Genomic DNA, 26,231 nt, shown 5'->3' with positions numbered 1-26,231 from the left:
ATATTATTATTGTATAAACTTTTCATCCTATTATATCACTTCCTCTTATAAATGTGAATATTTAATAACATTCTGGTTATAATTTTTATTATAAAATAACTTCTTACCAATGTGAGTATAGGAAAGAGAATCATTTAGGATAAAACTTCTTTGATCAGCCAGGATTTGGATAATCTTTCTGGTTTCTGTCTGTCTGGAATCATAACTTGTGGTTGTTATCACAATATCTTCTCCCACCTTATAAAATTCAAGGCAAAAATTCAAGAATCAACCGCAAGCAGTAGGCTTAAAATTTCATGTACATAATGAGTTACCATAATTTCAAAATTATAAGGGAAATCATAACATAATCAGTTAGTTCTTACTGTGAATAGCACAGCTTAGCAATAGAATAAAAGAGGAAATTCAAGAATCTAATTGTAACAAAGCCTGACTTGATTTACTAGTTCTTTTGAATCATCTCTGATTTTCCCCTAACTCCCATTTCATCAGTTTGAGAGATCATAGTACCATAATAACATTATTTAATAAAACAGACACAAATACATTTGTCAAAATTTATATTAAAAACTGGTTAAGATTGGGATTCAGCAACATTTTCTTAAATGATAAGAACTATCCTTCACAATGATTATTTATCCTGTTGAAAGTTGTTAGACCTAAAGGGAATTCAAAGTTGGTAAGGACAATGATCTTATAGTTGATAAAGGATCTAGAAAGTGATCTAATCCATCCCTTTTTGAGGGCAGGATTTTTCATGAGTGTGAGGGAACCAACTCTCACCTACTTAGAAAGGTCTTTTGTTAAATTTCTTAATTTGAGCATTTACATTTCAAAAATCAGTAAACTTTACAAATCAGGATTTGGTTTCTTGATTGTCTAGAATTAAGAAAGTGATGGGAAAATGTTAATAATGCAAATTAAACTTAAGTGTATAATTCATGTATTATTTGTCAGCATATTGCTGATTGCACCTAAAATGTTACAAAGAAAAATCTAGTATAAAAATATTCTTTAAATTTTCCCCACAGGGCATTTTCAATTATAGAAAATAGCAGTTGCAATACAAAAATGAACTATTATTAAAGTAATAATAACAATAATAATAACAATAGCTATTAATAGCTGCTAATGGTGCCCTTCAGTGGCTCTGATTCTTATCATGAGACTCTGAGACAGTTTTTTTTTTGGTCTACTAAACTGCAATATTAGTGAATCACATGGACTGTATTTTATGATTTTAGGTGTTAAGTTTCCAAGTGTTATATAAATGAATATTGGTGTAGAGATTTTTCTTCATTATATTTAACATAAAACCCTCGTGACAAGAGTATTAAAAAATTGAACTTAGTCTATCTTTTCCCTAAAGTTTTGAAATGTTAAGTGAAAAAATGGCTTAAGAGAAATAACAGGTTAGAAGCAAAATTTGAGTGTCTGGCCTTTTCAATTTTACATTGAATCTATAAACCATTTATAGCAGAACATTTTAATGTAGCAATTATTCATTCTAGAAAATCTACATGCTTTCATTTAGGTAAAATGAACAAGAAATGACTTTGACAGTCATTCCATTCTCTAAGATAACTTGGGAATGAAAACTAGAAAGTCAAACAGTTCTATGAGGATCAGTCTTTTTTAGCTTAATAATTGTACATACAAATTTTTCCTATTGTAAAGAAAATTGATCATGGAAGGAAGAAGCAATTTTTACAAATGTGCGTCTTTGTTTCTATGATCAAATATTGTTTATACCTCCCAATCAACATCATCCATCAATGATATGACTCTGGAACCTGCCAGGGTTGTTTCTGAGAGCTTTGTTTTATATACTGTACGTGTGATTCCATGAAGATCCAATTCACCAAATATTCCTGGGAGAATGAAATACACATAGAACAAAAGATTATGTGATCTTTTTCATTAAGATACTTAAACTTTCAGATTGGAAAGAGAACATTGGAGTTGGTTACTTATAGGCTACATGAGAAGGCAACTGTATCATCAAGAATGCTTCCTTCATTTGTGCAACTGTGCTACATAGTTAGATCTTTATAAATACCTGATAAATAGTGCTCATTGATTGACTTGTTCTGACCCTGGTACCTCCTGCTAGAGTTTTCCTGGATTCTTAATGGCAGAACTAAAAGGAGAGACATTTTAAAGTTTATTTATACTAGGGACATCTGTACCAAACCTAGCTGCTGTCACTACCTCCATGTTTTAAGATGGTTTCAGAATACTTAGAATTCTTTCTCTCACAAGGTAATCATTTACTAGAATCAAGATTTACCTTTAAAATATGCCTTAACATTAAGTAGATAGCAAAGTGTAACTATAATAGATTATCTCTTTATAGCCACTTCCCACCCCACCATTGCACTTTGCTTATGTGCATGTGTATATGTGGTATTGAGAAGAGCAGCTGCTTGAGTTCATCATGATCTCATCCTCTTCAGTTCTGCTACTAGAGATGCCAACCAAGACCAAGGTAAGGAATAGAAACAGGGTGAGGACAGGGGAAGAGATTATTTTAGATGACAGTGAAGGTGAAAGAGCAAAAAAAAAAAAAAAAAAAAAAGGAAGAGAATCCAAAGCAGTGGCAGAGGAAAGAGAAAGAGAGAAAGAGAAAAGTGTCTGGAGTGAGCATCCCCAAGAAGACTAATCATTTATAAATGATGCACATAAGATGAGCATCGTAATTAGGTGACTGACTGTATAGACAACAGAGAAAATCAGAACCAGATAAAGTAAGAACAGACCAGTCTACTTATATAAGTGGAAGAATTATTGATGGCTAATGGTTCTTAGGGAGACTGGGATTTCTTTTTTTTTTTAATTTTTTATTTTATAATAACTTTTTATTGACAGAACTCATGCCAAGGTAATTTTTTACAACATTATCCCTTGCACTCACTTCTGTTCTGATTTTTCCCCTCCCTCCCTCCACTCCTCTCCTAGATGGCAAGCAGTCCTATATATGTTAAATATGTTGCAGTATATCCTACATACAATATATGTGTGCAGAACCAAACAACTCTCTTGTTGCACAGGGAGAATTGGATTCAGAAGGTAAAAATAACCCGGGAAGAAAAACAAAAATGAAAACAGTTTACATTCATTTCCCAGTGTTCTTTCTTTGGGTGTAGCTGCTTCTGTCCATCATTGATCAATTGAAACTGAGTTAGATCTCTTTGTCAAAGAAATCCACTTCCATCAGAATACATCTTCATACAGTATCGTTGTTGAAGTATATAATGATCTCCTGGTTCTGCTCATTTCACTTAGCATCAGTTCATGTAAGTCTCAGGGAGACTGTGATTTCATTGATATAGGGAACTCCCAAGTGAGGAAATCCCTTCTGCAATGCAATTCAATATCTTCTCTACAATTTATAAACTTGTCTACAACACAGAGAAGTTTAGAGACTTGCCCAGTGCCACAGTCATGTATCAAAAATCAGACTCTAACCAGTGGAACAGTAGAACAATTCTAATTAGTTCTTCTAGGTTGATTGCTAAATTCTTATGGTGAACATTTACATCACAGAAATTAGCAGTAATAAATTAGGCCTTGATTTATTTTTCTTTTGATTATTTAGACTTAAATGTTAATAATGCAGTTTAAATTTAACAATGTATGTATACATATGTACACACACACACACATATTTTTTTTTGCATATAAATTGACCAAGTCTATTGGAAGTCTTAAATGAGATAATGATATAAAACATTTTGCAAACCTTAAAGCACTATATAAGTGCCAGTTATTATCATAGTCATCATTATTAGCCTCCAGTCACCAGGCCTCCAATCTGGTAATGATTTCATTCCCTCAGCCTTCTATTGCACTCATGTTGAACTCAAGTAGTGTTTATAGAACAATACAGGAATATGCTGATAAGTGTTTAACAGCTAGGCTGTTACAAAAAAAAAATATGTGTGTGTACACTTTTTTAGCTAAGTGAACACTTGTCCAGTACATTGTAACAAGAATTCCTTTCATGTCTTAGTTGTATTAGGTGACTATTAAGTTTGCTTATAACTCTGTTCTGTGTTTTGTTTTGTGAATCTGTAAAGCCATATTCCTTAAGTCTAAATGTCCTGGTAACTTGTCTAATTTATCCAGTCAATAGAAACAAGAAACAAGTCAATAAAACAGAACCATGAATCTTCAAAACAAAAATCCAAATTATTTTAGTATCTGGAGGTACATACCTAAGACCTTTGACCCTTGATTTGGTCCATTTGGCAGAGACCATTCTGGAGTAGAATGACTTCCTCTCAATATAATCTGTAATTCTCCTTTAAAGGGATTATCTTCCCAACCTCCAATTAATCTACCACCCTGTCATGAATCAAAAAATTATTAAAATTTTACAATTTGCAGGAACTTTGTTTGGGGGGAGAAGTCTGACTATGGTTTTATTAATATAGGAAATTATAAATATAGGAAATTCTCAGCAATTCTCTATCAATCCAGATCATTACATTTTGCAATTTGTAGTCTAAGAATATTGCCAGAATACACCAAGAAGTTAAATGATTTATGTAGCATGGTCATAAAGCCAGTATTTTTAAAAAGTAAGTTTTGGAAGCTGTCTGTTACACTAAAAAAAATCCTTATTAAAACCACCAACACAATAACAATATATTAAGTAACAATTAACATTTCTATCCCCACTTAAAATTACTGAATTATTTTATATGGTTGGTATTCATCCAGAGACATCTGGTGGACTCAATCAATTTAATTTACTAATCACATGAAATTCTGGTCAGATTGGCTTAATTGGTAAGGAGAATGAACAGGCTGCTATGAGGTATAAGGGATGGAAAATTGGAGCAGTCCTTAAGAGTCCACCACATCCAACCCCCTTATTCTAGATGTGAGGAAACTGAGATCTAGAGAAGTTAAATAACTTGCCCCAAATCACAAAATAGTAAGTGATAGAGGCAGAATTTGAATCCAGACTCTCTGACTCTAAAGGTATTTCTCTGAATTTTGAAGAGTCCTTCAGGATTCCTCTTCTTTGTCTCTGCGTCTCTCTATGTGTCTCTGTTTCTCTGTCTCTCTATGTGTTTCTGTATCTTTTTCTTTCTGTGTTCTCTGTTTTTCTGTCTCAAGCTTTCACTCTTTCTCTCTTTTTCTCTCTCTCTATGTCTCTGTTTCCTATACCTTGGCAAAATAAAGGAGGGCTCAATCAAAGACTGCTCTTCAGCCAGGCAACTATTTTGTCCACTGAAAATTCTACCTATAGTGCATAAACTTAACCCAAAGAATTATTTGTAAAATTTGTGAAGTTGTATATTATCCTTATATATCATCTTTTAAGTGAATGCTATATTCTCAAAAGACTCCATATAAAATCATAGAAACTTAGAGGTGGAAGAGACCTCACAGATCATTTAGTCTCTTTTATAACTGAAAGTTGTTCCTTTCATCCAAATGAAACATATGGCAATAAGTTTCAACTTGCATATTTTTCTTTTCACATTAACAAGTTCATCCAATAATATTTTCTCAATTCTAGGTTCTGTCATGGAGGAGTTAAGATATAATTTTGTTGTGCAACGCTTAAAGTTGTATGAGTTCAATTCCCTTTAATGGGAAATAACTGGTGATTGACAGAAGAAAGAAAATATTACAAGTTCAAGAACTAGATGTATGAGGAAGATGGCACAAATTGCTGAAGTATTTTTATCAGACTTTCACCTTTAATGCACTTCTATCATTAACTCTATGCTTACTAATTAATGACACAAAGGAAGTCCTTAACTGTTCAGGATCTCACCAAGCCTATTTCAGGATTTAGTCCCATCTTACCTAATCATTCATGTGAATAATCTACATAAAACTTGAACTCAAACCAAAAAGGTCCAGATAATAGGGCAATCATAGTTTACACTTAATACTAACATGACAGCCACTCCCAAGGAAAGCTCAACCTAAGGAACCAGGGTAATGGTACAATAGAAAAGTAGGAAGTTCTCATCTAACCCTAACCTAAAACTGATTTGGGTTTTTGAATCATAAAAGTATATCTTCTTTATTATTATCTTCTGGCCTCATTGCTCTTCTTTTCTTACACTATGACTCAGTAAAACTGGCCTTTCAGGATTCCATTCCCTATTTCTGTGTTTTTGTGCTTTTTGTCCTTCATGTCTAGAACATATTTCGTCCTTGCCTCCACCTTACAGAGCCCCCCCCTTTTTTTTCTATGATTTATAGTTCAGGCATGATTGTCTACATAAAGCCTTTTCTAATCCCTCTAACTGCAACCATCCTCCTTCCTAAACTACCCTTATACTCAACTTATATATACACATACATATATATATATATAATATATATGTGTATGCATATATATACATATATATGATATGTGTATACATGTGTATTTACCTATTTTTATCAATGCTATATGTATTTACATACATACTTATGTGTTCCTTTTAAAATTCAAGCTCATTGAAAATATGTCCTGTTTTATTCTTTGTATCTATATCCTCAACACCTAGTTGGCACTTAATAATTACCTATTTGTTGACTGATATTTATCAGTTAGTATTTAAACATTTTGAGAGCTGTGAATATTCTTTATTTTATTTGTAAATTCATTACCTCATATGGAACCTTGTAAGTTGTAGGAACTTGAGAAGTGGTTGTTGAAGAGAGTATTTCAAAACTATATTTGTATAGAATATAATACAATGTGCCATAATTGATAAGGAATCATATTTCTAAAATCCCCTCCTCATTCTTACCTGCACTGATATGTAGGTAGCATTCAATACAACTTTTCTGTAGATAGGTTTTCCAGTGCTTACATTATTTTTATGATCTTCTAGCTCTAGGACTCCCAAAATAATAAGCCTTTCCAGTGATGGAATATCTACATCTACTACCATCCATGTACCTAGAAAAAAATACTTTCATTTCAGCATGCAAATAATATAATTTGCAGACTACCTTCCACATCAATGTATATATTCATGCTATAAAACCTTATCAATTAACTCAGGCTTCCAACTTTATTCCCAGTCAAATTCCAAATATTAGGCTATCCTCTTTCCCTGAATCCCAAATAGAATCATTATCTTCTTCTAAACTTCCTGTTTCTATTGACGATACTATGATATTTTGGGTTATCCAAGTTTACAGTTTCTTTCTTATTTCCCATATCCAATCAATTCCCAAATATTTTCAATTCTGATCTTACAACTTTTTCCGCATTCATTCTTTTCTTCTAAATTACAATAGCCACCATTCTAACTTATACTTCCATTACTTGCCATCTGGATTAGTTATTGCAATAGCTTTATTGGTATAAATCTGCTTTCACACATTCTTCTCTTCACATAGGTATATATTTAATTTTTCTATAGTATTAACTTGCTAAAAAAAAAAAACTCTGATGGCTTCCTGTTGTTTCTAGAATAAAATAGAAAATCATCCTCAGCCCAGAAATTAAAGTCCTCTACAATATTGTTCCAACTTACTTTTTTAGATTTAGTTCATAATTCTCCTTTCATAAACTATATGTTCCTGCAAAACTAGACTCTAAGTCCCTTGGCTTTAGTATTTCATCTTAAGTTCCTGTGCTTCCAAACAGGTTGTCTCTCATGTCTAGAAAGTTTTCCATCTTTACTTTCAACTTCTTATAATCTTTTACTTCTTTTAAAGATCTACCTTCTAAATGAAACCTTCTCTGATTTCCTCAATTTTTTTCTATTCCCTCAATGTATTTATTTATAGGTATATGTCTATTCTTCCCAATGAAAAATAAGCTTTTTGAGGGCAGGAATTTCTGTCCTCACCGTGTAATAGAGTGGCTTGCACATAATGTACATACTTAATATATTAAATTAAATCAAAATTCTTCATTTTCTTCACCACTACTAGAAGTCCCTACATAGTATTAGCAATGCCTCTTTCCTTCCATTTTGTGTTTCCAAGGCACACTGGATTTTTCAAAATTATTTCATTAGTGCTTGAGGGAAAGAAGACAAAACAAATTTTGAATAAAATAAAGAATAATCAATTTATAAATGTTCATAGACTATCTATAAATGGCCAAAACTATCTCTTTGGTTATTCTTATCTATCTAGCATTTGATGACAAAATCAGAGGGACAAGAGAAAGTACCAAACTTTCTCCATAAGAAGAGAAAAAACATAAGGAAAATAAAAAAGTGAAGTGGTATGGAGAAGAGATAAAGCACGAGTGTAGCACACCTAGACAGATATTTTGCTCTTATTTGCTTTCTGGTCCCAGCTAGTGTCCCTTTCTTCTATCTCCTAACAGCTTCTAGGATTAGTGCTTTTGTGTTTCATTAGTCTAACACAGTGTCAGAGCTCCAGCTTCCAATGGTAAAGGGAGGCTTATTCTCTCATATCCTGAATAAGTGTGGCCTCAGTCAAACTAAAACCTGTTGAAGACCTTAGATTAAAAAAGCCAAGGTCTCTCATTGCATCCAAGGCTGTCTCCAGCCATTCTGATCTATATTTGTCCATGGGACCCAGGTGGCTCTTGAGGAGAAAGTAACGCAAGTAACCTTACATAGTCCTCCCTTACTTAAATCTAACTCACTTGCAATGTCCATGGCATCACCTCCTTGATGTCATGGTCTTCTTTGAGAGCAAAGAACAAACAAAAAGAACAAAAATATCCACCTCTGCCCTGAGTCTTCTGAATGTAGCATAAGCATAGGGATAATCAGTTTATATGCTTACCTTCAGGAATCACCACATTTGCTCCTTCTTGAGGGATACTATAATTATTTTCTGGTGATGATTGCCAAAAAGAATCATTAGACCATAAGCTGGAAGAGGAAAAAATCAATTTATTCCCATTCTCACTGTTACCACCAACATTGCCAAAAAAATTGTAGAATAACTGTCCCTAAGTTGTAGGGCACTCATACAAGATGTTTGGGATAAAAGATTGTCCATTTCAGCTAAGAAATTGTTCATTTGTTTTTATGTGAGTTTACAGTATCATGAGAAAGATGATTTTTACAGTGACATTTACAGTGAATAAAATAATATGTTCAAAATTAGGATTTTTATTCTCTTCATATTATACAACTGACTCATATTTCATTAGAACAGGGATAATGGGGTTTGTGTTCAGAGGTTATGGGAAATATTTGCTAAACATATTACCCTATTTAATATTTTCAAAGTACTGTTTTAGTAGGGAAAAATGCAAATTGAATACATTCATAAATATTTAATGACTTTGATACTAAAGACTGTAAAGATACTAAAGATGGAATAAAATTTTCTGTATGAAAAATTATATATATATACATACATACACACATACATATACATATATAACTCTACAATTTATTTCCTCTCCTCCTGGAGTCTCTATTTTGTGAGGTAGCCCAAGACTGCCTGAATTCATTCCCTGTACCTGAATTTCTGGATTTCAAAATCATACCTCTACTAATGTCTCTGGTAACTTCCATCATTAACTGGTGCTGACTTACTCTAGAACAACCTACTGTCTGTGAAGTCTAATCACCTCAATGTTTCTTTCTTCCCTCTCTCTTTCCCTTTCTCCCTTCTCTCTCTCTTTCTCTCTCTCTCTCTCTCTCTCTCTCTCTCTCTCTCTCTCTCCTCTCTCTCTCTCTCTCTCTCTCTCTCTTTCTTCCTCTCTCTTTTTCTCTCTTTATGCCCCTCCCTCCATCTCGCTCTGGCTCTCTCTGGCTCTGGCTCTCTCTCTCCCTCCCTTCAATCTTTGCACTTTATCCACTGTTATAGGTCACTGTGGTGATTTTCTTCTTTAATATATAATATAAATGATGGTTCTCTCTGGGAGAAAGCAGGTTTCTCAGGGGAGGTTTTCTGGAGGCAGCCTTAGTTGCAGTTCAGATCAATAATTACCCCAAATGCAGCCAGGTGATAAAAGTTCAGATCTTTTATGGTCTCCAATATAGCCCAGTTAGCTTAGAGGCCTATCTCTCTGCTTGGTTCCAAGAGCTCCCTCCGAATGTCTCCAAATCCAAAGGTTTGTCCTTCAGTCCTCCAGCCAGCCAAGTGGAAAATGGAATGGATCTCTCTTCCCTCGGAGAGAGGCTTCTGGCTCTCAATCTCCAATATAACCCAGTTAGCTTTTCTTAGAGGCCTCTCTCTCTCCTTGCAGCTTTGTCCTTTGCTTCTGCCTCTGCTTTCTTCAGCCTCCAGAGCCAGCACCAAGGTGAATCTGTCTTGCCTTTGAGAGAGTGCTTCTCCTCAACTGAACTGATGCTCCCTTCTCAATCTTCAGCTGAACTCTCTCCGAGAGCCTCTGTCTGTTTCTTATATATGAGAGAAAGGAATTGTGGCGTACGAGAGAGAGGGATTGTGGATTTTCTCCCATAGTGTTCTCTGGCCCTAAGAGCTTCAAGGGAGGTGTGAATTCAGATATCTCACACTAAACCCTGAAATCTCCCAAACATGTGAACTCCAATGAGTAAAGGGGTGAACACAAGCATTGTATCAATTAGATCTACTTACTACCTTGTTTCAGGTTCTGGCCCAAAACATCTCTTTGTAAGATTAGATCAATAATCTATCAACTCTAATGAGTTAGCAGTTTGTAAAGATTCCAACAGGTTACTAATAAATTGGTTTAAAAAAATCATTAAATGTCTTCTATAATAAGTATTCTTACAAGTGCTGCAATACAAAGACAAAAATGAAACATTTCTTGCCATCAAAGGATTTGCATTTTGACAGGGGAGACAACATATAATTGTATATGCATATGCAATCTAATTATATAAGAAGTAAATATAAGATAGTTTATGTGTAGGGGCATGAACATTGGAGGAGAACAGGAAAGGGCTCATGACATTTAACTGAGTACTTCACAAATATCTCATTTTATCCTCATAGCAATGCTGAGACACAGTTGCTGTTCTGTCTTCATCTTACAGATAAGGAAACTGAGACCAAAAGAAGTTAAGTGACTTTGACAAGATCACACAACTAATAAGCTTCTGAAGCTGGATTTGATTCAAATCTTCCTTTCTTATGAAAGGTCTAGTGCTGAATCTACTGTATCATTTATCATCTCTCAAATCTCTCAAATATACATTAAGTAAATACAGACAGAAATAGTGCAAGGCAGACCAAATATAAAGTGCAATGAAATATAGGTATTTCCTTCTTTTTATGTGCATAATCTTTAGAAACCACATCCATCTATGCAGTGTACTCTGAAGACTGTCTATTAGCCTCTAGGATAAAATATAAACTCTATTTAACATTTAAATGTCTGCATAATCTTACCATGTCTTAATGAGGCAAGATGGTACAGTAGAAAGAGCATGTCCTTTGGACATGAGAGCCTGAATTCAAATCTCTGTTCTTACACTTCTTACCTGTGTCAGCTTGGGAAACTCAAATTTCTTGGACCTTAATCTTCTATCTACAAAATGGGAAGTTGGAATAGATGGCTATTGTGTCCCCTTCTCAATCAGTCACGCTACCACTTTCTTATATATCACTCTGCGCATCCTATGATCTAGGTATTCTGTTTCCCATCTCCATACCTTTGTACCATCTCCCATGCCTCAAACACTCTCTTTCACTCTATTTCATGCAATTAACTCACTTTCTTCAAGATTTGGATCAAGTGCAACCTTCTATATGAGGCCCTTTCTGGTATGTTCAGTTTTCCCCTCCAAGGTTACCTTACTATGTATCTGTTTTTTATCTGTTTTGTGTGGGAGGTATATACATACATATATACACATATGCACACATATGTACACAATACCCCCACATACATACACGTAAACAGTTATGCATGCACATATACACATTTATATCCATATCCATATCCATATTGGTATCCAAATATTCATGTTATCTTCCCCATTAAGATGCAAGCTTCTGAGGGCAGAGGCTACTTTGTTTTTGCCTTTGAATTTCCAGCAACTTAGCATAGTGCCTGGCACATAAAAGGCACTTGTTTAATTTTTGCTTGCTTACTTACATTATAAAACATTTTACTGTAAAGCAAAACATCACAAAGTAGATTCTATTTTTTCCCATAGGAACAATGTGAAACTTAAAGATTACTATTGTGACCAAGAACTCAATAATTATTATTACTATTATTAGCACAATAATAGGAAAAAAGCATTAAGATAAAATAATTTTAAGATAAAATTTTACATCATATAAATGTGTATAAATCTAATGGGAATAAAAAGACTACTATGATACATGAGAAAGAACATCATCATGAATGATATAAGATAGGAAAAGTATTATTTAAAGAAAGATAATGGAAGACTATCATACTTGTATATTTCTGGACGTTTTCTAGGAGGAGGAATTCGTATAGAAGAATCTAGGGGAATACAATCCTGAAAGAAGCAACAGTAAGCTTGGAAATTCACAATAACATCTTTCACACCAGGATCTAATGTCCTTGAAGTAGCTTGGTTTGAAGACAGATAATTTCTTCCTGACACTGAAAGCAACAGCAGAAATAGCTTTAATACATTCAGTTACCAAAGACTACTTACATCTAAAAAAACTATAATTTAGAAAAAAATTGCATTTTTTGACAATTATTTTTGGTTTACAACCTTGACATATCCTAAAGTTGATATATTATGATCATGGATATTTTGAGAGAAATACATCTAAAGTGAATGTAAATCATGAAAGTGTATTTCTAGAAATTCATTCTGGGGTGAATGTTGACATAGGTTATTTAGCATAATCAAAAATTGTTAGACTTTTTCATAAACTCTTTCAATCTCCCCAAAGTAATGAAGCACAAAGGTTGCATAATAATGTGAAAAATTATAATGTGTGGTGTCTTCTTTGAACATATCTGGCCTCTTTATAAAAGAAAAAAATGTTAAGCCTTTATGTAGGAGTACTTAAGTTGATCTCAGGAAGTCAGACCTAGGTCTTTAATTAAAATATGTTGGAGTATTTCTATGAAGCATTAATTAACACTATAACCCCTTCCTGATGAATGCAGACTTCAATATTTCAAGGACCTCAGATTTCCTTGAGCCTTTCCCAACTTAGTTTGCTTTTCAGAGGGCAGGCATTATAAATCCATGGCCAATTCCATACTGAAATTTTTCTGGTTTGGTAGGTATAGTGTGAAATCCTGCTTGGCTCACCTACCCATTGAGAACTCTGTATTATTTAGATGGCACAACAAGATACTGGAATAAAGCACTGAAGTACGTGAATGAATACCCACCTAGGTAGTATAAAGTACTAGTGTTTTTTTCAAGGTGCCAGTCTCCACTCCTACTAGTGTTCAAGTCAAGTGGATTTGAGGATCCATTCCTCATATCAATAATATTGAACATATCAGCCTTTTGAGTGAAATTATGAGATATTATGACATAGTCTTCATCCTGTGTGTTAAAAAAAAAAAACATAACAACTACATTGTGATTTTCTTTGTTTTAGTGGGGATAGTTTAAGACAGTATATTTTTACAATTATATATAACTACTTAGTTGCTACATGCCTTTTAAAGCTTTGGAAGTTTTGGTTTATTTTCCCCTGTAATTGGCTAAATGTTTGTAATATATATGCTCACTTAGCAGTAGGTACTTCTTAGGGTAGTTGTAAAATCTTAAACCTTAAAGGACGAAAGAAATGTGAACTACTGTTTTCTTAAGAGATTTTTTCTTACCTTAAATCCATAGAATGTGGAAGCATAGGATATATTAGTTATATGTTCTACACCCTTAAAGTACCAGTTAATATGGTTTGCATTTGGGATCAATGCCATCCATCCAGACATGTGAGTCAGTCGTTTCTTTTGAAATGGAATAATGCTTGTGCCTATATAAAAGCATGGGAAAAAAACAATTATATTTATCAGTACTTCTGAAGGGCTTCTATTTTCTTTTTTTTTTAATTTAATTTTATTTAATAATAACTTTGTATTGACAGAATCCATGCCAGGATAATTTTTACACAACATTATCCCTTGCAATCACTTATGTTTCATTTTTTCCCCTCCCTCCCTCCTCCCCCCCCAAGATGGCAAGCAGTCCTATATATGTTAAATATGTTGCAGTATATCCTAGATACAATACATATTTGCAGAACCGAACAGTTCTCCCGCTGCACAGGGAGAATTGGATTCAGAAGGTAAAAATAACTCGGGGAGAAAATCAAAAATGCAAATAGTTCACATTCATTTCCCAGTATTCCTTCTTTGGGTGTAGCTGTTTCTGTCCATCATTTATCCAATGAAACTCAGTTAAGTCTCTTTGTCAGAGAAATCCACTTCCATCAGAATACATCCTCATACAATATCGTTGTCGAAGTGTATAATGATCTCCTGGTTCTGCTCATCTCACTTAGCATCAAGGGCTTCTATTTTCAACAGTCAATTACAAATAGGAAATCTCTGCCTAGCTTTTAGTATTATTCATAATTATTTAAAAATAATTTTACTGCATATACTCTACAAAGGTTCCTAAGTTTGTGTGTTATGAACACTTTTGGCAGTCTGATGAGATCTCCTTCTCAGAATAATATTTTTTTAAAAATTCCTCAAATACAACAAATAGCATTACAAAGGAAACCATTTATATTGAACTAGTTATTAAAATACTTTTTTAAAGCCATATTCATAGGCCCCAGATAAAAAATTCCTACTCTACAAATTATTTGCTTTACTTAAAGCTCTAAATATTTCCCATTATAAAATACTAAAAACCTTTTATTTTCCATTCAAAACATAATTTTGTCTATATTTTGGTAATAAGAACTTTTAAAATTATCTTGCAATTTTGGCTGACAGTATAAGTCAATGATTTATCTTCTCATCTATATTTTAAGTTAAACTATTGTTCCCAGAGATGGGAGAGGGAAAACATAATCAGAGGTCTAGTATCACATGCTGGTCATGTTCTATATAAGGCAGAGACATCAAGAAACCAAAGGAAGAAGTAAGTTTTTGAAGAGTTTGAAGAGGTGCTGTGCAGAAACCAAAGACAGTATGCTTAATTCAATTCCTAAGAAGGAGAGTAGCTTATTTAGATATTTAAACACTTAATTAAGAACTCGACTTTCTTTGGGGAAAGGAAGGAGAGCAGACCATGACCCAGAGAGTTTTCATAAGTGAAGCAGTAAGCTTGGAAATAGAGTAGTTGTGATTCCTGAAAAGGACCAAAATACACTAAAGCCATTTATAACCAAAGCTTTTAGAGAAGGTTAAATTCAGGTGCTGGGATAGGTGGCAACAGGGAAATGGTTACAATACAATAGTCCACATTGGGAAAGGAGAGAAAATAAGTTATATTGGCATGAGTCAGGAGTACATTTAAGTAGAGATGGTATAAGTTGATGTTGAAGGCACTCACATTTTAAGTCATTTCACAGAATCATGACATTTTAGATTTGGAAGGAACTTTAGTTGGACATTTATATCAATCCATAACTAAAAACAGAATTCTCAGTATAAACTATCCAGTAAGGAATCACCAGTTTTTCTTTAAAGGGTACTAGTGCTGCTTGTGGAGAGAGAGAAGGGCAATCTCCAAAGTATCTCATTCCATTTTTAGATATTTCTGTTAGGAAAGTTTCCTATTTGAAGCCTTAATTTGTCTCTTTGCAACTTCTTTCCATTGTACTTAATTAGTCCTTGGGACCAAAGGGAAGAAGTCTAACCCTTTTACTTAAAAATCCTTGTACTTGGATTCAGGTTGGACTTGAAAACAAACTTTTTAACAGTCATGTTTCCCTGGAGAATTCTTTTCTTAAGTTAAACACTTCCTATTTCTTCAAGCAATATTTATATTTCCTGGACTTCCAGCCCTTTACTTGGCTGCCCTCCTCTTTATATTAACCAATTGGTCACAACATTACCTGAGGGTTCTGAAAAATTAAATTTGTAGATTTAATTTTCCACTCATACTTTATCAAAGGAAATCATTAAATAGTTTTATGATAAGAAGACAAGTTGGTCATGTGGCAAGAAAAAAAGATGACAACTAGAAAATCAGAGCTCCACTGATACCTTCTCAATGTCAAAAAAGGTCTCTAGGATTTTGGAGTGACCTGTTACAAGGACATGGTTAAGTGGTAAAAGTCAAACAGGATGGGCAGTTATAATCTACATCAGTGGAGGGATTCCTAAAATTCATAAATCCATTTCAATAAAATTTTATTATAGCAAATAAAATCTAAAAAGGTTTTCTGCTGGGAAAAACTCTGCTAGAGAATTTGACTAGGGAACTGATCACTGAGACTATTTCTGAAAATTATGTTTATTTGATCAAATAATCTTTTTGATTTTTTTGTCTATATCACACTCTTGTTTTTGTCTTTTCATCAAATTGCCCATTTTTATCACTGTTAATTTTGCATATTCAAAAAAATTACATTTTCTCAATAATTTAATTTACTGACATAAATTGTACTGTGGAATCTTTTCTAGCCCTGTATAGTAAAAGAAAAGCAATTGCTGCTGAATTTCTTATAAGGGACACAACTTTGCCATCTACTGGAAACTCAAGCAAATAGCAAGTACAGCATCCTCAAAAGTTAAGATAAAAGAGATCTTACAGCCAGAGAGGATAATGGATTCGTATAATTCAACCCTCTAATTTTAAAATGGAGGAAACTGAGGCTGATAGAAGTTAAATGATCTATCTAGTCATCCACAGTAGTGACAGAAGAGGAATTTCTACTCAATTCTTCTCACTCCAAATCTAAACATTTTTTCTACCATATGACAAAAGTGAAGCTATGAATAGTTTATTATTGCATACTACTGCTTAGACACTGTGGTTGCTATGAGAACAATAAAGCTGGCAGCAGTGATTGCTATCCAGCTAAACCTAATTCAGAAGAAACTAGAGGGCTCAGCCACTCAGGCACACATATGCACAGAAACATTGGGCCAGTTAACTATACTCACAGAATACACTTAATTGTAAGATCTTTCTAAATTTGAATACCTGTTATCTACCTCAGAGTCAAACTGTCCTCTTAATCTCTCTCCCAGTTTAGGTCTGTGCTAGTTCCCTTAAACTTCATTGATCTTGGTTTTTGACTGCTTCCTTTCCAGATAATCTTTCCACCTCTGGCCCTCCAATTCCAAGACATGTATCTCATGTCAGCTTGTTTGTCCAGTGGTTCAGGCCACTAACTATGCAGGAATTTCCCTGTTTCACCCTTGCTCCCTTAAACTGGGAGGTATCAAACAGTACCATGGAATCCTGCTCCAGAGAAGGAACTAGGAAGAAACTTGGAAAGTGAATTATTCAAAGACCATGATAAGCCCAGATATAACTAAAGAGACATTTTATTGGTGACATCTTTATAGTTTTAGTATAGCACTTATCCTACAGAGATTGTTGGGAGGATAAAACAAGATAAAATATGTAAAGTGCTTTGCAAATTTTAAAATGCTATTTATATTGGGAGTTATTAGTACTAATAACAATAGCTAATAATGTTTATCTCATTTAATAATAACCTAATAATGGCTCAAACAGTAATCATTAATAGCTTTAATACTGGCTAACATTTATGTAGTGTTTCAGGTCTGCAGAAATATCTTACTTTAAAGTAAGATATGTTGTAGTAAATCTAACTTTAAACTCACAATAACCCTGCCATGAAAAAGATGCTATTATCATCTCCATTTTATAGATAAGGACAATAATAGTATCCACACTGGAAAGGTAATAAAATAATGATCTAAAACTATTGTTGATAATGATAGTTTAAGTCATTCCAGGTCCCTCAAACACATTTATATACGCTCTATAAGGAGTACAACAATTAAATTAAACTTGCCAAAAGAATCTGAAAGAATCACATCTTTTTCCAACAGAGAGACAGGGGAAGGCTTATTGAATGCTAATCGATGAAAGCTGACAGAGGAGTCACAAACTGATCCAGGAAAACCGATGCTCCATTCAGTTTCTTGTTTGCAGTGTGTAAGGTCTAACAATGAGCTGTGGGGAACAACTGAGTGTCCTTTGTGTTCTGTGGAATAAACATACATTTTATTGCTTTTACTTCACTGTACAAAATTAAGAAATGTGAATTACTTACCATACACAATAGAGCCATAATTTTCTCATCCTTGGCAAATGATATGACTACAAAACCTCAGTTGAACAAGAAAGAACAGAGTCCCTAAGTGGCCAGCCAAAGAAGAGAGGCTGCTCAGTAAGAGAATAGGAAGTCAGAGGACAAGGAATTTATCTTTCTAACTTTGTTTACTCCATTTAAAAAAAACAATTATGCTAACTAAATGCAAAGTCCTGCTAATTCTATCTGCTAAAAGACTACAAGTGCTCTTAAGAAGTCTTAAATTTGGCATCCTCTAAGGTCAGCACCCTGGGGCAAAGCCCTGATCATCGTATCCTAGTTATAGCTTTGATATGCAATACCTCTGATCCATTTAATCACATACCTTGTTATTTTCTTTCTAAATTCATTGACCTAAAGTTTTTTATTTTATAAATAATATTTTATTTTCCCCATTATATATTTAAAAAATTTAAACATTTGCTTTTAAGTTCTGAATTCCAAATTTTATCTCTTCCTCCTTTTCCTCCTCCCTGAGATGGTAAGTCGTCAAATATAGGTTATATATATATTCAATCATATAAAACATAAGTACTTGTATTTTAAAAATTATTTTTAAAAGAGAACAAAAGGTGACATTTTATATCATAACTTTAGAGTCACAAAGTATTTAACTTACATTTTTCATTTGATCCTTACCACAGACTTAATGATGTAGATATTATATTAATTACCTCTGTTTTATAGATAAGGAAATTGAAGCTAAATAAGATTAAATGAGTTCTTCATGATCACATATTCAGTGTTAGAAATTAAATTGGAATCCAGGCTTCTCACCTTTAGGTCTAGGATTCCAAATACTATAGCATACTCATCTCAAAAAACATCTCAAAAAAATAAATAAAATTGACAAATAACATATAGTTCTACTCAAGCTCACAGAAACATTGGTGAGAATAAAATAAAACTATAATACAGGCCTTTGAACTAAAAAGTGCTACACAGATATAAAGTCTTATTATTGTTATGAAACAAATCTGATTAAAATGATCAAAGAATCTATAAATACTAACCAACTGATCAAATTTGAATCTATATTTGAAAAGAAAACAATGCAAATACTTTTAAAGTTCACAAAATTTTTAAAACTTCCCTAAAACAACTTTGTAAAATTCAAAGAAACATATTTCCAAAATGCTTTTATCAATCTAATATGTTAGATATATGTCAAAGAAAGAGAATGTATCATAATCTGTCATTAGCATAATACTATATATTTTCAATAAACTTTGTTTTTGGAGTTTGATGAATTGGGTCCTGGTTAATTGAATATTCTACTTTTCAAAGAATCACACACAATACAACAAAATACTCAACCTCAAAACTCTGCTTAATATAACATTATCTTTGATAACTCACCAGGCATAATAGGATCCTATTTTATCTAGGGGCTTTTGCCATGAATATTAGGTATAATTGTATGTTCTTGTGGAGCTGACTCCACAATGGGCTGAATCTGTATTAATTCCATGTTAAACATATATTATAAAGTAAATACTTGTCAACTTATTTGGCATTAGACTTTTTTCCTGATCAATGAAGAGTATACAATTTGTAAAAGAAAATCTTATTCTTTGTTTCTTTAATTCCCGATAAGTGAGTATTGAATAGTCAGCCTTGTTTCAATTTTCTAAAGTAATGAACTATGAATAATTGCTTTAGAAGATACTACTCTTCCCTTAAGAGGCTACATAGCACAATGGCTAGTGTTGGATTTAGATCACTGGTGTACAGTGGGAATCACAACTTGGGAATATGATCTATGATTCCACAGAGAATGCAAGTAGCAAAAAAGCTCCAACAATGCTTTGGAAGAATTTGGGTCATCACTGGCATTACACTTTCTTCAATTTTTATATAAAACCTAGCCTGACCATTTTACTTTGTTCTATTGCTAACCAAGACTGGCTTCTTGTGAGGAAGTTTCCCCAATTAACCCTAATAAAATCTATTATTAACCAAAATGGCATGAACCCATCTTTCTTCAGTATCTTAGTGTTCTCTAGGAGGATATGCCACCTCAAAATTGGCATAAATAAGGCAGAACAGGATCTGCTTCTTTACCCCTAGGTTCCTATCCTATCTCTAAAATTTATTAAACTGAGGAACCAGGGGCAAGTTCTTTAACCTCACCATGCCCCAGTTACCTTATTTATAGAAAAGAGATAACAATGCCTATCTTGCAAGGCTTTTGTGAAGACTGAATAAGATGATGTAGACAGAGAAACTTTACAAATTTGAAAGTGATATTATTATAATTCTTATAATTAAATTTGGAAAGATGTGAGAATTCACAAAAAACTGATTTAGTTATAATGTAAGAAATACAATATGCTCATTGAAAAATCTCTGAAAAGGTTAAAAATAATCTTTTACATACAAAATTAAATATGTATAAACTACATGTTATATGATATCTGGAAATATATATGCTGGGACAATTATGTGGTGTACAGAAAAAAGCAGTAGGTCTAGACTCAAAAAGACCTGAATTCAAATCCTATATAGCTATATTAGTTGTCTTACCCTGTGAAGGTCTCTCAACTCCTATTTGCATCATTTCTTCATCTGTAAAATGTTAATAATAATAATAATAATAATAGCACTCAACTCCTTGGGTTATTGTGAGGATCAAATGAGATAATAATTTTGTTACATTCTATTCTACTATATGTGGAATGTTATGTTGTGATATAGAAGGAGCTAGGGATTAGCAGTGGATAGATCATGAGTCTTGGAGTTATTTAGAACTGAATTCAAACCCAGCCCCAGACACTTTTAAATATCTGTGTAAGTCTGGACAAATCCATTAACTTCAGTTTCTTTATCTATAAAATGAGTATAATAATAACATCTACCTCCAAGGATTTTTGTGAGGATGAAATGAGATCACATCCATAAAGTACTCTGGCAATCTTAAAGCACAATATAAATATTATTTTTATATTAGAAATATCAATACCTGTAAGCGAACCATCTACATCTATCAATACGACTTCATGTTCCCATCGAAATCCAGCTTTGTTTGGGGCATGAAAGTATTGAATGTCTATAAATCTGGCACTCCAGCCTCCACATGCATCATTGCAAATTCCAAGAATGGATGTCACTCCCAAAGCAACGCAGTTTGGACGGTCAAAGTTCATGAAATATACAGAAGATACTGTTAATCCTTCATTAAATGGAAGGAGCAGACCCTTGGAAGTACAGTATGAGGGACCCAGTCCCAGTTCATCAAGATGGCCAACTATCTTGGCATTTTTTATCAGTGCTCCATTGATTTCACCCCATCCTCCCACATATGTAGCCAGAATCCTCTTGGTTTCTATCCCAGCATCATCATTATTGATCATCACAAAGTTATGGAACTGAAGGGCTCCCCCATTGACCCATTCAGCTCCTTTTTGGCAATTCCAAGTAGTCAATGAATTAAATACTGCAGGCAGTGGAATGGTGGATGTACAAGATCCTGTTTGCATGGGGAAATATTCTTCAAAAATCCACAAACCAAACCAACCTTGTGAATGGACAGTATTGTTAAAGAATTCTCCAAGGGGAACTCTTTTTTGGCAAATATTTGGGTCATAAGATGGTCCATCAGGGTGATTGTTCATTCTGTACCAGAAGCCAAAATGAGTGCCACCTGCAGCAACATTGTGCCTTATGGTATTATTAGGATTGGTCACCCAAAATGCCGCTGGTGTGACATCATCATTTAGTAGGCTAGTGCTTTGCTGTACAAATATTGCCAAATTATATTGAAGGATATTGCCATGTTCAATCCCATCTTCTATGAAAAATGCTCCTCCTCTGATGTCATAAATGATGTTCCTCTCAACAAGAAGATGGTGGGTGTTGTGAATAGTAACTGCTCTGTTATAAGTCTGGTGAATAGCACAGCCCCTTACATAAGATCTGAACTTCAAATCTCCCAGCAAATGCCAGTGTATGGGATATCGGCCCAACCGGAAAGCCTGGCCAGCGTGAAATACCTGTTAGATACAAAAACCACAGTTATGAGTCAGTGTGGTGTAGTAGTGGATAGTGTTAGAGTTACAATCAGGAAGAATGGGTTTGAAAATCTTGCCATAGACACTTGGTTGTGTACACAGAACAAATCAACTTTTCTCCAATTTGATCATCTCTAAAAATGAGACAGTGGAACTCAAAGGCCTCTGCGGTCCAGTCCAGCTTTAAATCTATGACTATTTTCACATATTTCTTAGATATTTTCTTCAATAGAATGTCATAGTAGAAAGGTCTTTGGATTTGTAGTCAGAGTATCTGAGTTCAAATCCCATCACTGCTAATTGCTAACTAACTACACAATCTCAAAAGTACCTTCTATTCTTTAAGGATTAATAAATAGTCTCATTTTAAAGGGGCATTGACGTGATACAGTAGATAGCACACCATCCTAGATATCAAGAGGATCTGTATTTAAATTGAGCCTTACTAGCAGTGTAACCCTGACCAAATCCCAATTATGAAAGAAAGGAAAGAAGGAAAGAAGAAAGGAAGGAAGGAAAGAAGGGAGAGGTGGAGGGAGAAAGAAGGGAGGGAGGGAAGAAGAAAGGAAGGAAAGAAGAAGAAAAAGAGGGAGGAAAAGAGGGAGAGAAAAAGAAAGAAGGAAGGAAAGGGAGGAAGGAAGAGGGGGGAAAAGAGGGAGGAAGAGAGGGAGAGAGGATGGTGACTGGAGACAGAAAGGAGGAAACATTGGGTTTTTTTTAAGCTTCAATCTGTATTTAGATAGCAACATTTCTTACTCTGGAAATGGACAGCATTTTCATCATAAATCTTTCAGCGTTGTCTTGGTTCATTTTACTGCAAAGAATAACTAAGTTTTTCACAGCCGATTATCTTTTTTTTTCTTTTTTTAATTGAAGCTTTTATTTTCAAAACATATGCAAATTGACCCTTGCAAAATCTTGTGTTCCTATTTCTCCTCCATTCCCCCAACTCCTCTCCTAGATGGCAAGTGATCAAATATATGTTAAACATGGTAAAAAAAATATATGTAAATACAATATAGGCATACATAGTACATAGTAGGTGCTTGATAAATATTAGTTGATTGCCTGAAGATTTCAGCCTGGTTGATCTGCCTGCCTTGTCAGTGGCAGTTTATTTGCAGTTGATGCTGTGATCCTATCAACAATGTTTTCTTACATAATTATCTTACTGCATAAAAAGAATAACATGAGAAAGAAAATAAAATTCAAGCAAAGAACAACAAAAGAAGTGAAAATGCTATGTTGTGATCCACACTCGGTTCCCACAGTCCTCCCTCTGGGTGTAGATGGCTCTCTTTATCACAAGACTTGGAATTGGCCTGAATCATTTCATTGTTGAGAAGAGCCACATCCATCACATTTGATTGTCACATAATCTTATCGTTGCCGTGTACAACGAAATCCTGGTTCTGCTCATTTCACTTAACATCAGTTCATGTAGAGAGTCCAGGCTTCTCTAAAATCATCCTGTTGATAGTTTCTTACAGAACAATAATATTCCATGACATTCATATACTACAATTTATTCAACCATTCTCCAACTAATGGGCATCCACTCAGTTTCCAGTTTCTTGCCACTACAAAAAGGGCTGCCACAAACATCTTTTGCACGTGTGAGTTCTTTTCCAGGAGAAAACACTGTTGATAGGATCACAGCATCAACTGCAAATAAACTGCCACTGACAAGGCAGGCAGGTCAACCAGGCTGAAATCTTCAGGCAATCAACTAATATTTATCAAGCACCTACTATGTACCAGACACTTTGCTAAGCACTGGGCATACAAAGAAAGTTAGAACACAATCCCTGGTCTCAAGGAGCACCAGAGCATCCTGAAGGAGAGTCAAGAGGCAGCATGTTCCAGGTGAGTCAGCTGGCTACCATTACCATCACTACTTCAACTATCACCTCTTCTCAAACTCTGAGATTTTGGTAAGCCAACCTTGTTCATTTTATAAAAGAAACCTGAAGCTCCCAGACATTAAATAACTTTCTCAAGTTTATAATCTAATGATAAGACTTGCAGCTAAAATTTCTCATTTTTGTTTTTCCCCCAATAAATGTGAATGAACTTCTTAAGAGCAGATCCTATCTTTGCTTTTCTATTTTTATCCCCAATGCTAAATACAGTGAAATAAAAACTGGTAAATCCTTAACAAATGCTTTTTCATTCATTTATTCATGCATTCATTCATTCATTCATTCATTTTTTCATAAGTCTACAACTGTAAGAGAATATATATTAAGTGGTGGGTTGTTAAATGTTTAGCAATTGGCTTTTCAGGAAACAAATGTATGTATGATACATTTTAAGTTAAATCTGTATTATTAAAATTTGTCCATCACTTTATTGTTTAGACGAGGGCTTCTTAAACTCTTTCCAATCACAACCCCTTTTTATACAAGACATTTTTATGTGATCCCAGGTAAACATGTATATCAAGTAAGTATGTAAAACAAACATTTATTGATAATAAACTATAATTTTGTGATCCCCACATTCAGTTGCATGACCCCAAATGGGGTTGTGACTCACAGTTTAAGAAACTTTGGTCTAGATGGTCCACAAAACAATAAATCAAGCCTTAATGTTCAGTGTTTGTTGATTTCAAAGGTGTAAATGTTGACAATGAAAAAAATTTAACAATTGTCTCTCAAGACCCACTATTAGCTGGCTCCAACACACCATATAACTCAGAGGCCAACTAAACGGATCTGTTCATTTTACAGATGAGGAAACAGGCCTAAAAAGGTTGTTAACTTATTTGAGGTCAAACCTTCAGGCAATTTGCAGGTAGAACTGACAGAATATAGTGACTTGCCGAATATGAGGAGTGAGGAAGAAAGAGATAACAAAGATGAGGTCTCCTGGTGCTATGCAAAGAAGAGATGTGGGCAGGGGAAAATATCTATCTTCAAATATTTTAAAGCCTGTCATGTAGAAAAGAAATGAGCCTTTTTTCTTCCTCCCAAAGGGCAGAACTAAGAGAAATGAGTAGCAGTTGGAGAGATACAGATTTAAACAAGATATAAAAAGAAAATTTCCTACACTGAGAGCTATTCAAAAGTGAAATGGATTATCTCAGGAGTTAGAGGTTCCCAAATCACTAAGGTTTTCAAACAGATAAATGACCACTTATAAATGTTAAAGGGCGAATTACTATTCAAGTAAGGGCTGAGTTAGGTGATCTCAGAGTTCCTTTTAGCTCTGAGATGCTGTAAATGTGGCCCTGGACAGGATGAGTTTAATGTCCCTGATGGGACATTCAGGCAATAATCACAGGATTCAGAGCTGAAAGGGTTTCTAAAAGCATGTGGTTCAAAACCTTCATTGAAGATATCCATGAAGTAGTTGAAATTGAAGACATAGGTTGACATTTAAAAAGAGACATGGTTTCTGGGTAATTTAATCATTTTATTAATAATGCTAGCATGTTTATTAATAAAGATTGGTCACTTGGCTATCTCTCTTAGACCAACAATCCCTCATAGTAGTGGGCTCACAGTTTATATGCTCTTGAAAGAGTAGGTGTTCCTGAGGTTGGCCATCAACTCTGATTGGCTAACAATGAATGAGAAAATAAATATTGCAATGAAAGGCTAGATTTTATTACAATGAGGGTCTTAGGATACCTGATTTAGATCAACTAAATCTTGGTCAAATTTTCCATATTGCCTGTCTGACAAAAGGGAAAATCCACATTTTCCCAGTCTAATCTGAGCAAATACAATGAGCAGGAATGCACCCATCAGCCTAAATTTAGAATTTTTTCTCTTTGATTAGATTTTAGTCATCCTAGTTGGGCAAGTTTTTTAGAAAGATTACCCACACTGCTTGATTTCTGGATGAGGAAGTAGAAAGGGGGCTACAATACAAAAACTACTCTTAATGCAATAATTGGTCTTAATATAATAATCAGTTATGATACAAGAGAATAATTATTTCTCTCAAGAGCTTGTGAAAAAGGTTAGATTTGAGATCTATATCAAGTTTGTTTTTTTTTAAAAATCTAGTTGTGATAGCTGAAATTATGAAAGTGATCAATATTGTTAAAGAAGTGAATATAGAAAGAAATGAGAGCAAAACAAGCCTAAAATCTTGGGTAATGACAACATT

The 26,231-nt window shown here is 34.0% G+C and overlaps 1 protein-coding gene across 1 annotated transcript in view; it reads right to left on the bottom strand.

Annotated features, from left to right (window-relative positions):
- Positions 1 to 26,231, bottom strand: part of PKHD1L1 (PKHD1 like 1) — a 167,411-nt gene that overhangs the window by 40,160 nt on the left and 101,020 nt on the right. Inside the window, exons 49-58 of the mRNA XM_051970994.1 lie at positions 21,065 to 22,094; positions 17,803 to 17,994; positions 13,676 to 13,827; positions 13,232 to 13,391; positions 12,307 to 12,478; positions 8,737 to 8,825; positions 6,768 to 6,919; positions 4,218 to 4,347; positions 1,753 to 1,871; positions 108 to 237 (exon numbers count right to left, since the gene is read on the bottom strand). Of these exons, the coding sequence (XP_051826954.1) occupies positions 108 to 237; positions 1,753 to 1,871; positions 4,218 to 4,347; positions 6,768 to 6,919; positions 8,737 to 8,825; positions 12,307 to 12,478; positions 13,232 to 13,391; positions 13,676 to 13,827; positions 17,803 to 17,994; positions 21,065 to 22,094 (2,326 nt within the window). The remainder of the gene's footprint in view (positions 1 to 107; positions 238 to 1,752; positions 1,872 to 4,217; positions 4,348 to 6,767; positions 6,920 to 8,736; positions 8,826 to 12,306; positions 12,479 to 13,231; positions 13,392 to 13,675; positions 13,828 to 17,802; positions 17,995 to 21,064; positions 22,095 to 26,231) is intronic.

Source organism: Antechinus flavipes, chromosome 1 (genome assembly GCF_016432865.1).
Source record: "Antechinus flavipes isolate AdamAnt ecotype Samford, QLD, Australia chromosome 1, AdamAnt_v2, whole genome shotgun sequence".
In the NCBI taxonomy this organism is placed as follows: domain Eukaryota; kingdom Metazoa; phylum Chordata; class Mammalia; order Dasyuromorphia; family Dasyuridae; genus Antechinus; species Antechinus flavipes.
The sequence above is the reverse complement of the archived record's forward strand: the minus strand, read 5'-3'. Positions and strand labels throughout refer to the sequence as shown.